Here is a 15,770-nt window from a genome sequence, read left to right as displayed (position 1 = left end):
AAATGTCAAGATTGTGTCGTTAGCTAGTTAGCCACGTTAGCTTCCGAACGTAACAAAGTTAATACCCCTTCCGGTCTAGGTCGCCATCTTGTGAAATAAGCCGCCTATGATGAATGAACAGTTGCCAGCTATTCTGTGTTGATGTCAGGATGAGGGACATTTTAAAGCAATTTCTGTGAAATTTTGACATTCTGGAAATAGACAAATGGAGATGCTGTGCATGAGGGGTAGAGATGTTTCCTGTTTTCTGTTTTTTTTGTTTTTCCCTACTAAAAAAGGCTTTTGAGGTTTACACTGAAAATACATCTGAAAGCAACTTGGTGTGCAAATTCTTTCACCTGTGTGGTCTTTATACCTTGTTATGCCGTCAGTTCTTGTGAAATCTGAAGGTTTTAAGACTCTCTGGTGTGTTTCGAGTGGGCTTGGAATATTTAATCCTGACAAATAAGAATGTTTTAATCTGTGCTGGTGGTGATGGTTTGAGCGGTTGACTCAAGGTTGTATGTTGTGTGTTGTTGAATGATCCACCTGCTATTTAATCAATAACTATTTTCATGTCATACGTGCAGTCATGATTACAAAATCTCAATATCTGTGTTGTTATTGTATATGACTGAGTTATAAAATATGACCGTTTCATAAACTCAATCCAGCCGAGCAATTGCCATGTCTTCTAAAAAAAAAATGCTGTAATGGGTTTTTTGCAAAAGGAAATCTGGTATGCTTGTATTTCTGTGGTGGCCCATGGCCTATAAGATATGTTGCCTTATACCATTTTGCATTTTGTTTTATGCCACAGTGCATTGTACAGGTTGTGTTCCTGTTTTTCTGGTAATATTGTAACAAGCTTTTCAAGTCAGCATTTTGCTGCATTGTTCATTGTGTAAATACGCGAATGATTGCTTTGTATGTGTAAATCACCCGTTTGACATTTTTACAGATTTTGCTTTGACATGTTTTAAGTTATCAATTTTGAATAAAATATTTTTTTTTACCCGATGTGTGATTTCATTTATTAAAGACTGAAGTCGGGTACTCAGGTTGAGTGAACGGGGTTGAAGACGGAGGAGACTTGTTGATTGTAAACACAGGACCACAGCAACGCTAATAAATCCTGCATTGTAAGCCTTTAATTATTTTGCTGAAGTTACCCTCATAATTGAAATCGCACCCATCAAAAAAAAATCTTTTTTTTTTTTGTCTTTTTATTTCTCCAATATTGCAATACCTTTGACATAAACTTGAACGATTTTGACAAATCCTGAAGAAACTTAACTGGACATACACATGAGTATATCTATATTCATGAATATGTTCATGTTATTTACTGTTCTGTAATCCGTTAGTAACAATGGATATATGTACATGCTCAGAATGGGTTCAATCCAGGAAGTGGGTGACATAGTCCTTTCTCAGCCCTGATCCTGTGGTTACCATGACAGTAGCTACTGCGAGGACAGCATCATAACAAACTCTGGAGAAAGACAGAGGGAAATAAGTCAGCCATTTTGACAGAGAAATGGAATCCAACACATCGTATATGTTTCTCTTTGTCAGCAAAATGTGCTCTAACCCCATCTGCGTGTTGAATCGGTTTAACTTCTTTACTGTCTTGCTACATCTGCAAAAGGTACTGGCAGTTGGAAGTTATTTGTCCTCAATGGGTTTGTTTAAAAGGTTAAGACAACACAGGATATGACAGTAGATCTCACTCTATTGCTAGGAACACTTGGGTAAAAGCAAACACGCTGTGTAAAATGTGAGAGCTTGTCAGGTTTAAGGATTGGCTTCATATCTTTCTGTCTTACTCTATGCAGTTATACAATTAATGTACCTCCAGTCAGTATCATTCTATAATTTTATACTTGCACCCAGAGTGTGAACATTTTGACACATTAAATATGGCACATGCATGAACATCTGTAATGTTTTTGAATGAGGTTATTTGCGTCTTGGATCTGAACGCCTGTGTCTATTTGCATGAGGCTGTTTGAATGAATCAACTCACCATTAAAGTCCAGGTTTCCATCGCCGTTGAGGTCAAGTTCTTTAAGGATCTCCTCGAGTTCTCCCTTCTTCAGCTTCACGCCCAGGTGCGACTTCATGGCCTCCTTCAGCTCCTCCTGGGTGATCTGTCCATCGCCATCAAAGTCAAACTACATCAGGAATAAAATTGAAAAGAGTTGGAGAGGAGGAGGCAGGAACAGATTGCAAACGCAAGCATTATATTCAAAATTTTTATTGAAGTGAAGATTGTGATGATTTCCCATGTCCCGTGTTCTGGACAAGACTTGAAGTCCCTATGCCCATCCCGCTTTTTGGTTATTTTATTGTGTAACACAGCAACTTGAGTTTGGATGATTTTATCATGCTTAACCATCCTGACTGCATTTGGTTGATGCTTTCTAGCCGACTAAAACACATAGCCAGGCTATGTCCAGGTCAAACCTGAGCTAAATTGGAGTTAACCTGACCTAACCTAGTCTGTTTATGTCAAAATATCTCTCGTCCTAGATTTTCACCCCCCACCCCTAGATGTCTAGATTAGATTCCATCTCGATCTGGGCATGTTCTCGCTGGCATACTGTGGTACGCATTCACAGCACACCCTCACCTGCTTGAAGGCACATTGCAGCTCTCTCACTCCCACCATGTGGGCCGTCTCTTCTGTCATTCTGGGCCCCATGAGGTCACAGAAGTCGTCAAAGTCGACCAGGCCCCCCACTGCATTACAAGCACCAATCAATTTTCAGCACCAACAATGCACTTCATTGTCTTCACACAAAAACAAACACGCAGTCTAAAGCGTTCACAAACACACACATACACACACGTACGTACGCTTCATCTTTATCTGCTGGATGATCTCGATGAGTTCCATCTCCGTCGGCATGTACCCCATGGTCCTCATGCACTCAGCGACATCTTTGTAGTTCAGGTAGCCATCTTGGTCGTAGTCAAACTCCTTGAAGGCTTGGTTCAGCTCTGAAGCGCAGCAAAAAAAAAAAAAAATCAACAGGGGACTTTTACTGGTTATATCATGTCTTCAGAGAACTGAAACACAGCTATTTCCATAAACAGCATTTTTTTTTCATTGAAAATATAAATAAAAGAAGCCACAGATTAATTTGAGCCGCAGGTGGATGTACATGTTACGTATGTAGATAAATAAATAAAAAATGTTTCTAGGGAGTTCAGAGTCAGTGAAGAGAATGTGTTAGGATGTGCAGTTCTCCCTCTCCACATCATAATTGCCCCATAACCCTGTATGTAATAAGTTCACACAGTACAATAAGCTATTTCAGGCTTCATGGGATTTCTAACTCCTGCATGAGTCTTCACGTTCATGGGCTCTTTCAGCTTGTTTTCAAAAACTGAATGCACTCGATGTCAGTACCACTTCTGCAAATGCTATTCATTTTTCAACCTCCGATTTCCCTCACTACCAGCTTCCTGACTTCGAGACAGATGTCCAATAACAACTTCCCCATTGGCTTCAACCTTACCGTCAACAGGGTTTGCTGTTTTTTGTATTTATCCCTCGCATTACTTGTAATGTTATGTTATTACTCTACTATGCTCTGGTGACCATATAAGAACAACAGAATACTATTTCTACCACTACCACTAAGTTACTGGCAAATACTCACCATCCAGTTCTACTGTAGACAGTTCTCTCTCCTAAGCATGATGCATGAATAAATAAATAAATAAATAAAACCCAACCTAAACACACAAACGACATGGCCACACTCAAAACCAGTACAGACACAGTCATCATCATACACAATCACACAAAATACCGCTTCCATCAACAATTGCATGAATCATTTAGCATCCAAACCTCTTCATATAATGAGGAACTTGCACTACAAAACATGGTAGAAAACTTTTCCTTTCTGTTTCTTGTCCTCCGTCTCTTAGCGTAGGAGGTTAGTTAAGACTGATTAAGGGTGACACTAAGCTGTGCCTGTCGGGCTATTAATACTGCTGTTCTTCTTGGGATTAGGAAGTCGCAGGGAGTTAACCTCTTGTAGTGCTATGAGACTAAGTCGCTTGAGATTTCCTTTAATGGTTAAATTTCCCATTCTCTATCCATGAATCAAAACAGGTCGCTTACAAGCGAGGGGATTCACAACAATGGAACCATGTAGAACTGCATTACAACTGATCCAGAATTCTATACAGTACACTCAAACCAATACAGAAACTGGAAATGGTGGTCCTGATCCCTGTCTCTGGAACGTCATATGCGTTGTTATATTGTGGTGTAAACAATGGTTGCCAGAGCCCAGCACGAACAGCACTACTCCAAAATAATGGTGTTTCTGCCAGCACTGCAGTACAGTTGATTTCAGGACAATGACATCAGTGATAGGGCAATATACCAACTCTACAATCGGTATGGAGTGATCACGGGTGCTGGGGAAAGTTCCAGCATCCAACTTATGTTTGCTTTGAAGTGCGTCAGACTCCAGACCAGAGTTTTGTTTGAACGAGGATGCAATCAGCAGTTAGCGGCACGTTTTAAGGCTTTATCAAAGGCTTCCCGAACTGTGGGGTTTTACGTAGCATGTCACAGAAAATGCTACAGCATGTACCTCCTTTAAGCTAAAGCTGTATTCCCAATTCCACTGTATTTGCTACTATTCATTCTTGCTTTGTCTGAGAGGGTTTCAGGAGAGGGCTGTAAAACAGGAAATGTCTCAAGCACTCCATTTTGCCCAGAAGTGTGGCTGAATTACTTTTTTCATCCAATTTCACACGGAATATTTCCCTGCCACAGCCAATTTATGAATACTTAGTCTCTAACTGCAAATGGGGGAAAAAAACAGTTGGAACATTCCAGAACAGAACTAGTGAATGGTTATTACAATGGTTTCTGCCCGGCTTTTGGAAATTGTTTCAGTGATTCATGTGGGAGCTGAATAATTGTGCTTTCCCTAACTTTCATGCACCTCAGCAAAACACCCTACATGACACACATAAACATTATTAAAAACTTACATCAGCCATTGTTTGAATAATATATCTCTAATTGCTTGCTAATTTCCTACTTAGCTGTTTGCTGGTGTCGTTATGGTTCTGTTAGCGTTTCAGAAAAAAACATAGCCCTTTTGGAAATCAATATTTGACCACAAACTATTACTACTTTTTTCCAGGAGGGATTCAAAGGTGGAACTCTGACTAATATTATTATGACCATCACGCTGCCGCATAAATAAACATTTGCCACTGTGAATAAAACTCAAATTAGGGGCACTCTCACACCAGCTCAAAATTATTTGTATTCTGGGGTGCTCGTTGTAACTAGGTAGCTGTTTCGTAGTTGACTTAGTTCATGCACTTGCGTCTTAAACTACTGCTTGTATTTTTGCATAGACTGCGTTGTTGCTGTTCTTGTTTGTGTTAGTGTTAATCAGTTTAACCTACAGGGTCCAAGTTAAACTATGCGGTTGTTCCCTGCACTTGGAACGGTACTTCTCTCTAGGGTTTTCAACACACTTGTTCCTGGTTATGGTTATACACTTTGTTGTACGTCGCTCTGGATAAGAGCTTCTGACAAATGCCTGTAATGTAATGTAATGTGCTCTCAAATGAACATGAATTGAAAAACGCTTTGAAATGATGTCAGCTTGCACTGGAAAAAATCCAAATCAAAATTGACTAAATTAGCAAATAAATTTAAGTATGTCTGTTTAGAAAATATGTAGATCTGAATTTTGCAGGTTTTTGCTTTGCAAGCTTTTATGTGCTCTTGCTAATCACTCAGAAGTTTCTGGAAACGATCTAGGTTTACTAGAGAATACAAACACCACATAAATTATCTTCTGGCTTCTGGTGTTATATTACATTACATTACATTACATTACAGGCATTTAGCAAACGCTGTTATCCAAAGCCACTTGCACAAGCGCTTACACTGCATCCATTTATACAGCTGGATATAAGGCTCCAGCTGTATAAATGGTTCAAGGCTACAACAGCCATGTCCTACACTGGAATTCAACCTGTGACCTACCAGTTCCTTACCCATTATACTACACCGCCGCTGCAGTGTTAAGTTTGATGGTCACTGACGATTAATGCAAAGACTAACTTGCCGAAGGGACCACGTTCGGGTGAGCGGGCTCACCTGTCCGAAAACGGCGTTGAGGAGCGGGGTGTACGTCTTGCCGTTCTCGCCCCCTTTTTTGGCCTTGCGGCGGACAGGCTCGGACGGCGACCCCTTCCTCCGGCGGGGCGTGGCGGCTCCCGGTTCCGGGGTGGCCGTCTCCGAGGGCGCGGACTCGGAGCGAGAGCCTTTCCTCAGGGCCGGTTTAAGGGGTCGTGACGAGGCACTGCGAGATGAGGAGAGATGAGAGCAGGGGCCGCCTAAACCACCATCTTATCCATTACTTTCACTAGGAGAGAGGCTGAGGCCCCAGCCACAGCAGCAATAAAATGGAGGGATGGTAACTACTCTTTCATGGAATAAAATATATTTCTCCATATATGCAAATCTTGATTAGATTTTTTTGTGTGATAATAGAAGGCTGCTATGGTATCTAAAATTGTATTTAAAAAAAATACATATTTACTGCACATATTTATGATATCAAGACATAACACTGACATATTTATGAAATAAGAAGGTTTCTTGAAATTAACATCATTTTGCAATTTGTTTGGAGAAATGAGCAGAACAATATATGGGAAAATATAACTGAATATATCAAACAGAATACATATTGGCACATAGTTGAAAATATATTAGGAGTGCCATCAATGTATTCTTCATCAGGGTTGTGGTTAACGGCACATATGGATTTTTAAATTTATTAACTGAAATTCAATTAATTTCCCAAATTAACAGAATTAGAATTGACTCGCTCCTTCTTACCTGTCAGTGGAAGATGCTCTCTCTTTCTCATTTTTCACTGTCTGGGACATGCTAAATGAAGAAAAACAAGTTTGAGAAGGGTTAAGAGACACTAGGAAGGTTTGTTAGCCATTTGCTGACTACTGCTCTGCATGTATACATCAGGATGTTTAGCATGCATGCATATATATATATATATATATATATATATATATATCGGCTTTTCATCTGCAAAATCACAAGCGCAGTCTTCTACTACCTCCCATAGTATTCAACACATTCCCAGGTCCCAACAAAACCTTTCATCACATCTTTAATTAAACAATCTTTGCACATGTATTTGTAAAAAAATAAAAATAAAAAAACCTAGTCTCTGATTATTACATGATATGCGTAATATTCGTTTTAGTAAAATGGCTCTCTGAAGTTTTTCTCATTCATAAGTCTTAAAATTAATTAAATTAAAACATGCAGACATTTAGATCAGTGATTGAGGAAATTTGTATGCACGCCCACACGCGAGCATATTGAGACATGCACTGAATGAAGCTCAGTTTGATGTAAGAAAAACAGTAAGTAAACTTTCCCTTACCTTTTATATGCAAAGACAGAGAAGCAGAGAGAGGGAGAGGGGTCAGGAATCGCCTTTTCTGCAAAGGAGCTCTCTTTCGGACTGGAGGCAACACGAACGACAGGTGCCCCTGTCTCACTCCTGTCCGCTCTTCCACAGTAAGACTTTAAGAGCTGATTACCTGGCTAAATGTATCCAGATTAGAAAACAAAACATGTGACTGTGTGTGACTTATGGAAAGGAGGGGGGGAACAGATAACTCCTTTGTTTTGAACAGTTTTCTAGGCTCAGATACGGATCATCTTCATGTAGCTGCATAGTATTGTTTGATAATGCTTTGTAACTGATGAAATCGATTTCAGTGGGCAACTATTGTATGATGTATTTCTTTAATTGTTAAATTCTGGTATCTAAATAAAACATTATTGACATTAAATGAGAAATTGAAATTTCTACTAATATTGTACTCATTTGTTACACCTGTCACTGCTTAAATAAAATATAGGCTAAATATTCTCAAGCATTGCATCCACAGACATAATGAAGACACATTTTTGGATGCACCATTTTTGGATGTTTTTTTTTTTTTCTCCAATTTTTCTAGAACCACACTGCTTTCAATTACCAGTAGGGGGTTGTTACAGCAGCGTCGCAGTGTTCAGTTTAGAGCATTCTAATCACATATTTGTGACCTCACACCTTAAAGGGTCAATTGCTAGATTAAAGGCGTCGACCAAGTGGTCCACCTGCCCCGATCGCCCATTCATTCAACGCGCGTCTCGCTCCCCTCTCCCGACGACGTGGCACCGGAGTGGCCTGCTTTAACCTCGGGATGCCGATGCGATGTTGAGCAGAGCCTGGGATAGGGAAGGGAAAAAAACGGAAGGCTGAGTGGGAGAGATGGAAACCGTGACGCAAGTTCGCGGTTGTCATGGAAACCGCAATGACAGCGACACGAACCAGTCCAACGGGCGGGACTTGGTTTAGGGGAGCGGCGGGGAAAGTGAGAGAGAGGGCATACAGGGGAAATACCAGAAGGCAAACAGACTTGCTGTAAGAGGCTGAACATGCTACAGCACTGTGCTATTGCATGTTGCATTTACAGTAACACTACATTGCAATGATGCAGACTGTAATCAGGAATACTACTGAGCAAGACAATGAATCATCATGTCCTATTGATGCCGAGGGACATAATATTCAAAAATAAAATAACAAAAATGTGTTCCTCTTCTACTATAATAATAATAATAATAATAATTATTATTATTATTATTATTATTATATGTATTGTTTATTTTTCCTACTATAAAGTATGAAATATTAGTATATAGTAGTAGTAGTAGTAGTAGTAACAGCAGTACAAGTATACTGATACTGTAATAATACCTTAGTGAAACAAGTAGTTTTTATTAAAGGATCATTAAAGCAACTGTAATTATAATTAGTAGCATACAGTGTTTATAGTAACAGCAGTAGTAGTGCTGGTAGTAGCTGTATCATGAAAGTAACAGTAATTGGTAGTATATAGTAGTAGTAACAGCATTAGTACTGGTTGTAGCTGTGTTATGTGCAAAGCTGTGAGAACAAACCTTTGCCTTTGAGTATAAGGATGACACTTACACTCACAAGAAATATTATTAGTGGGAAAATAAACTAAGATAGAGCAAACGGAATATGATTATAATAATCTTATTAATATTATTATTATTATTATGTATTTATTTATTTTTAATGAAAGCTCATCATTGGGTGTGAATATGAGGGAAAGGATGAGCAAGAGCAACAGATTCGTTACTAATTAATGCCATTTTGTTACGTTCAGCTCGGCTTGGTTACTCCACGTTGTAGCTTGGTTACTCCAGCTAGGCACAGTACCATATAAACACACTGCACTGTCTAAAGACATGCACCTGCTGTCACGGGTCATGGCGTTTACAATATGGAAGTATGAGCGTTTCTTAGGCGTAAACTTGCATATTACCATTAATATTTCTTATTCAATTGTCTTGAACTAGGGTTATTTAAACTTTAACCACAGAAGGCTATAATGTAATTTGTAATTACAACTCGAATATAGGCTACAACAAAGACGATTTGTGTAAAATGTTACAATACATAATAAGCCTAAATTTAGTGTGCCAAGCAACGTTCATGTTGTAAATTTTTATCTACCTTTAATCCACTATAAACCCGAAAAGTACTCACAGACATAGTAGCATTTGCAACCCAAAATGTCAGTTTAGAAAAAACCGTTTTAACAAGTCGTATTTTTACTTCAACACTTCTGGCTATGTATTCGTTTGCGGAATAGTAGGGACTTTACCCCCCTTCATAAATGAAACTGAAAGTAAATGAAAGCGAAATACAAGGAGGTAGATAAAAAAGAAGGTATGTGCACGTTTCTTCATTTAAAAATAATATAAATGAATTCGGCAGCTAATACTCGAACATTTTTTGACTTGTAACGAGTTTGCCAATACAGATATTAGATATAAAATGGGTTCGCGAGCTGTTTTATTATCTCTTTTTTGGAAATGTCCTTGTGGGAAATCATGCTATCATGGCAGCTATCCATTTTTTCCTTTCTAAATTCTACATTTCCTACGCTTTGTGCTTTTAAAGTGTAACACTTGAACAATGGTCTTGCACAGCTGGTTATCAAGTTTAGCCAATGCATTTCTAACTCCCGCAGAATCTGAATCAATGTACTATTTATTTATTTTTGTCGTTTATTAGGCTAGTGTTGCGGAAGGCGTTTCCTTTGTTCGGTAGGAACACGAGGACCTTTCATTGTGCATTTTATTGTTAGCCTACTCAAAAATACGTTGTCCAACCGGTTAAAGGTAAGCCACAAAAACACTAGCGGAAGAAATAATTCTATATGTCGAGTGGTCGTAGATCAAGTGTTGAATACAAAAATCCATGCGTTGTCGACGACAACCGCAATCCGGAATCTCCGTCTTTCCGCAAAAAGAGCCGTATATATAGCCTATATATGTCTGCTACATCGTTTTTTTCTGCTGAAATTGTTCGAGTCTATCTGTTTGCCATTCTTGTTTATTAGAGATGCTGCTGTTCGTGTTCCTGGCTGCTTTGGCGCCTCTGGCTTGTGATGCTGGTGAGTGTGCTCTGCCAGACTGGCTCCCGTTTTTACACATTAAAATGTTCTGCTGCTTTCCTGGCTTGACGCCTACTGCAGGTTCCACTATATTGTCTGGGGTAAAGACTTTAACGACACAGTAACCCTGTATTTTAAAATCAACTGCACCACAACGGCACCACATACCCCCTCCACAGCAGAATGTTCAGGGTTCGATCAACTCTTACAGGAGTGCATGTCGTCCCTATTGGACTCATATGTAGCCTGCTCTGCTGGAGTTGATTTAATACTGGACATTTTACTGTGTAAGAGCAGATGTTGTAAAGTGAAACCATCCATTTAATGTATTGCCGTGAATTAATATCAAGATTTATATCAGAAAGCATCATTTAAGTGTATTGTTTGACACTACATATGATATCATTTAAACAAAATTAATCAGGCAGTCATGTGTACACTGAAAATACGCGATCGTGTCGTACTGTGGTATACCTGCATGTTCTCATCAGTCAATGCATCCGTCCCTCGCAGAGTCCTTTTCGGTTCAGGTTCCCCCCGACCCGATCTCGGCCCGGGCGGGAAGCACGGTCACCCTGCCCTGCTGGCTGGCCCGTGCCATCAGCGCCGAGCCCATGGAGGTCCGCTGGCACCGGTCGCCGTCCTTCAAAACAACGGCCCTTCACTACATGGGGGGCCGGCTGCAGGACAGCTCCCAGGACCCCCGCTTCAGAGGGCGGGCGTCTTTTGGGTCGAGGGGCCCCGAGGCCGGAGGGCTGAAGGGGGGAGACGTGTCTCTCAGGCTGGAGAACGTCACGCTGGAGGACGAGGGAGAGTTTCAGTGCTACGTGAGCACTGACCAGCACTACGAGGCAGTGCGGGTCATTCTCAATGTGACGGGTGGGTACAGCTCGCTGTGCCTCTCTCCTCTTCGCTTCTGTTTATTTCCTCCTGTTGCATGAGCTGAAATGTGTAGAAATTTGTTTCTTGGTGTAATAATAGTCTCTCTCACTCTCTCTCTCAGTCTGTCTCTCAGTCTGTCTTTCTCTCTCTCTCCCCCTCTATATCTCTTGGTCTCCCACTGTTTTTTTTCTCTCACTCTCTCAATTCAATTGAAAATGCTTTTTTGGCATGACATATTTCAGTATACGCGTTGTCAAAGCTTTGTAAAACACGTTACAATGTACGCAAAGTACAGTGTTATGTCATGAATTATAAACAAATGAACAGGCATACATGCAAATACATGAACTTAAGAATAACATTAATAATCTCTCTCTCTCTCAGTGACTGGCACACCTCCCGTGTTATCCGTGCGCCAGGCTAACGACAGTCTCGTGAACGTCAGCTGTGCGTCGTCTGGCTGGCACCCTCGGCCCAATCTTACCTGGTCTGACAGTCAGGGGAGGTCTGGCCTGTCTCCCGGTGCCATGCTGTACGGTCCTGCAGAGCAGGGCGTGGTCTCAGTCTTCAGCTGGATCCTCACCCCAGCCTCTGATGCAGCCTGGCTGTCCTGCTCAGTGTTCCTCCCTGGGGAGGAAGAGAGAGAGGGAAGGGTGGCTTTGCTCACGTCAAGAGCTGGTGAGCAGATGCGGAGTCTAATCATGCTTAGTCAACAAGCACGACAGCCGCTCGGCACTGCAATGGAGTCAGAATGTCTGTCTGTATATGATACCTGTCGATTTCTCCAATTCTTTATTTATAGAAGTTTGCATGGAGGTACAACAAGTTAGCCGTAGTGACTAGTGTTTTTTTGTTTTTTAAAAATCCCAATATCAGAGTAAAGTTGGCACTCATTAGGAGTCACATGGCTTTTTAATACATCTGCTCTTTCTACCTTCCTAGTGCACTGATGCAACCCCTCTCTCTCTCTCTCTCTCTCTCTCTCTCTCTCTCTCTCTCTCTCTCGCTCACTCTTTCACAGACACACACACACACACAGGTGATCAGTCAGGTCAGTGGAAGGCGGCCTTCATTGCATTGCTCATCCTTGGATTGCTCGCCATGGCCATCGCCGCTTTTCTCTTCGTAAGAAAGAGAAGAACAGGTCAGCTTTATTTTTCTAAATATGTGTCCTGCTTTACCTTTATGATTCTCTATTTATGTACGAAGGCAAATTTGTCAAGTAAATTGAGTGTTTTCTGCGTTTCAGATAGCAAAGAGTCAGTAGAGATCCCAGGTACGGCATCCTAGTGTTTTAGTGTTTACAGGGTCAATGAACAATGAATATTAATCTTACTAGTGCCTTATTGCTTTTTTGATAATCTTTATGCAGATCATAATAAAATTAATAAAATGCAATCTGCATTTCACTTTCAGAGAGCGTTCCACTTCTACAAACAGGTAAGAGAATTTAGAAAATTTCATTGAGAAGTTGCTTAAATTGAGCCATGTTATTACGAACAACAGGTTTTGAATATATTGCCAATACTAAACAAGGGTTAACTGAACAACCTCACTGTAAAATACTATTTCAGACAGCTATCATCTCAAGGTTTTGAGAGTTATGGAATTATTTAGCTATGAACGTAATCAGCTTTCTGGCTAATAACTGGTTAGCTACTATGGTAACTACAGAATGGATCACATTCAACTACAGCGAAAGTCTACAGTTCTGTTATTAAATTGCTGACTATATTTTCATTTCATTAGAATCTGTGTCAAAGCCTTATTTCTTACTGTTATCTAATACTAAAGTTAAAATACTGTATTTTTCTCTTATCAGACTCAGGCCTTTTCTCTTTTATCAAAAACAAAAGTTTGCCAAACGTAATTGGTAAGTAAATGTAACTGCAGTAATATATACATGTAATTATTTGTAGCACATAATATATATATATATATATATATATATTTATATATTATCACAACTTGGCGTACAAGCCTGTATGAAGTAAATCTGAATAATAATTGATATGCTTGTATGTCTGACATGATTAAATGTTGGATTTGGTGTGTTTTTGTGCAGATCTTGATGAAGCAGCTAATGAAAAAGGTAATATTTTACGTTGCATGAAATTTGCATTATGTGGTGTGTTTGGAAATTTGTTTCACATGAAAAATGTCAGCAAAAATAACGTAACGTAACGCATTAAAATATTTTATTGATCACTGACCAATGCCATTTAATGGTTAGCGAGTTTCTGACATCAGTTAGGCAAATTTTAATTTTCTGATTTTGGCTATACACAAAGCAGGTGCTTCAGAATGAGTTCATGTGGGGCATCATGACTGATTTAGCCAGTTATGCATTACGTGACACAACAATGCTGTGAAGTGCAAAATAGCTGTGGGTTCGGCACCCATGGACATTTTATTGATTTATGCGTTTGTTCACAACAGTGGATATCACACTGGATGAAGACACGGCTCATGAAAATCTGATGCTCCATAAGGATTGTAAAAGGGTAAGAGATAAAGACGAGTCACAAGGAAGAGACCCCAGTAAAAACAGGTTCACTCACCACTTGTTTGTCCTGGGGAAAGAGGGCTTTACCTCAGGACGGGCTTACTGGCAGGTAGGGCTGTGGAACAAGGCGGTGGGGCTGAAAATGTTCTGGTCTGTGGGTGTGGTCAGTGAGTCAGCTAAGAGGGATTGTGAAGATCTCACCCCTAGTGAAGGCTACTTAGTCTTCTCCTCAGATAAAGATAATGGACTCAGTGTGAACACCGTACCTGTAACCAGACTCTCTGAGAAACTGAGACCTCAAACTTTGGGAGTGTTTTTAGATTATGACAATAATATGATCTCCTTTTACAATGTGGAAGAAAAAAGACATATTTTGACTTTCTGTGTTGCATTCCAAGAGAAAGTTTACCCACTCTTTGGTCCAGGAAAGGGTGATTTAACACCACTAGTTATTCAGCCTATTTCTGATGTAAAGCAAGAATCAAACGTGAATACTGCGGAAAATTCAAATGGCAAGAGTCAATCCGTAACCCTCCCTACTGTCCCCTCTCAATCCTCAAATACTGACAAAGCGTCAGGCTGCAGCCCAGAACCCCCAATATCCGTCCAAGAATCAAACGTGAATACTGCGGAAAATTCAATTGACAAGATTCAATCCTTACCCCTCCCTCCTGACCCCTCTCAATCCTCAAGTTCTGACAACTCAGGTCTTGAGACCACAGCCCAAAATGAACAATTTACGACCCAATAAAATGTAAATTTTGAATAAAAGAACTGGGCAGCTGGATCATACCATGACTTGCATACTATTGGCATTTGGCCTTGTCACAAGAGACTTGCTTACTACACTTTATTTTCTGTTAAAACTGGTTTAAACTGAGGTTAGTTCAGTAGTAAAGCTCAAATATCTCTTACTGTTTGTGGTACTTATGTAGATCTCACACCTTCTGTTATTTGCAATGTGTTTGGAGTGTCCAGGTGTGGCCCACTGGTGCGAGAGGGGTCTCTCCAACTTTTTCAGATATTCTTGATGCGGGAACTTGTTTCCCCTAAATATCTGTTGAGAAATGCATTTAAAAAGTATTTTGCTGTGCGCAAGAAATTACTGTAATTTTATTTTCATTAAAAGTTCTCCAGAAAAATAAGATTTTAGACGGACCCAATGCAGTCACAGAATAAAAGGTGTATTTCCATTTTTCAAACTTTTCTGTAGTAACATGATAGTAACAAGGCTTACCAACAAAGCAAAACAGAAAAAGTGTTCTGAATATCATTAGTGAAAATTAGTGAATTTTCCAAATTTGCATTTGGACACTACTCGGGGACGACCACAAGCCAGGTTCTGTTAACTAACGACAAGGTTCTGTGTAAATACCAAAAGAATTGAGACACGATGAGAAACCTTTTATTTTTGTCTAGATCGCTGTTCACATTACGCTGTACTCCCATGCATCTTAAGTGGCATTTACATCTAAAACAAAAAGTTATCAAAAAATGTTAAAAAATAATAATTTTTACGAATTGTATGTACAGTAATTTCAAATTGATTATTGAATAATGACTGAATATTTGTTAAATGTGTTGCACTACATTCGAATTACAAAGCTCAACTAATGAGGTCCATTTGCGACAACTTTATTCAAATGTGTAACTGTTTCATTGAACTTGTTCTGTGTGTAATTTTGTGTTTTTGCTTCTTGTGCCAAGTGTACTGCCTCGTTATGCAGGTACAGCACATTTCAAATTATGCTGTACCTTTTTTTAACTCTTTTTATGAATGTAAAATAAATACACTGCATGGGAAAAAATGCTTCTGTGGTGGGAAATG

The 15,770-nt window shown here is 39.8% G+C and overlaps 3 protein-coding genes across 9 annotated transcripts in view; 2 read left to right on the top strand and 1 right to left on the bottom strand.

Annotated features, from left to right (window-relative positions):
• LOC118231537 (LON peptidase N-terminal domain and RING finger protein 1-like) overlaps nucleotides 1–994 on the top strand; it is a 10,329-nt gene extending 9,335 nt beyond the window's left edge. The window contains exon 12 of the mRNA XM_035425418.1: nucleotides 1–994. This exon is cut by the window's left edge and continues 633 nt beyond it. The gene's annotated coding sequence lies outside the window, so the exon portion shown is untranslated.
• Nucleotides 995–1,200: 206 nt separating this feature from the next.
• Nucleotides 1,201–11,166, bottom strand: LOC118231539 (calcium-binding protein 2-like). Of its 2 annotated transcripts, XM_035425427.1 has the most exons (10): nucleotides 11,029–11,166; nucleotides 8,133–8,290; nucleotides 7,455–7,618; nucleotides 6,884–6,934; nucleotides 6,137–6,341; nucleotides 3,651–3,681; nucleotides 2,842–2,985; nucleotides 2,615–2,724; nucleotides 2,009–2,156; nucleotides 1,201–1,474 (listed from the first exon to the last, which is right to left on the bottom strand). In XM_035425427.1, exons 4-10 carry the CDS (start codon nucleotides 6,931–6,933, stop codon nucleotides 1,446–1,448), a joined length of 717 nt encoding a protein of 238 aa, XP_035281318.1. In that variant the 5' UTR covers nucleotide 6,934; nucleotides 7,455–7,618; nucleotides 8,133–8,290; nucleotides 11,029–11,166; the 3' UTR covers nucleotides 1,201–1,445. The 2 variants fall into 2 exon arrangements, with proteins under 2 accessions (XP_035281318.1, XP_035281317.1); XM_035425426.1 differs by lacking the exons at nucleotides 8,133–8,290; nucleotides 11,029–11,166 and having other exon boundaries at nucleotides 7,455–8,001.
• Nucleotides 9,374–15,752, top strand: cabz01076234.2 (butyrophilin subfamily 1 member A1). 6 transcript variants are annotated; one of them, XM_035425421.1, is made up of 10 exons: nucleotides 9,374–9,824; nucleotides 10,501–10,554; nucleotides 11,068–11,433; nucleotides 11,821–12,114; nucleotides 12,476–12,580; nucleotides 12,686–12,712; nucleotides 12,853–12,876; nucleotides 13,259–13,309; nucleotides 13,502–13,528; nucleotides 13,876–15,752. In XM_035425421.1, exons 1-10 carry the CDS (start codon nucleotides 9,788–9,790, stop codon nucleotides 14,691–14,693), a joined length of 1,803 nt encoding a protein of 600 aa, XP_035281312.1. In that variant the 5' UTR covers nucleotides 9,374–9,787; the 3' UTR covers nucleotides 14,694–15,752. The 6 variants fall into 6 exon arrangements, with proteins under 6 accessions (XP_035281312.1, XP_035281311.1, XP_035281315.1 ...); XM_035425420.1 differs by having other exon boundaries at nucleotides 9,681–9,824; nucleotides 12,458–12,580; XM_035425423.1 differs by lacking the exon at nucleotides 9,374–9,824 and adding an exon at nucleotides 9,871–10,279 and having other exon boundaries at nucleotides 12,458–12,580.
• Nucleotides 15,753–15,770: the final 18 nt, after the last annotated feature.

This window comes from Anguilla anguilla, chromosome 7 (genome assembly GCF_013347855.1).
Source record: "Anguilla anguilla isolate fAngAng1 chromosome 7, fAngAng1.pri, whole genome shotgun sequence".
Lineage (NCBI taxonomy): Eukaryota > Metazoa > Chordata > Actinopteri > Anguilliformes > Anguillidae > Anguilla > Anguilla anguilla.
Note: the sequence above shows the minus strand (reverse complement) of the source record. Positions and strands in the feature narration are given on the sequence as shown.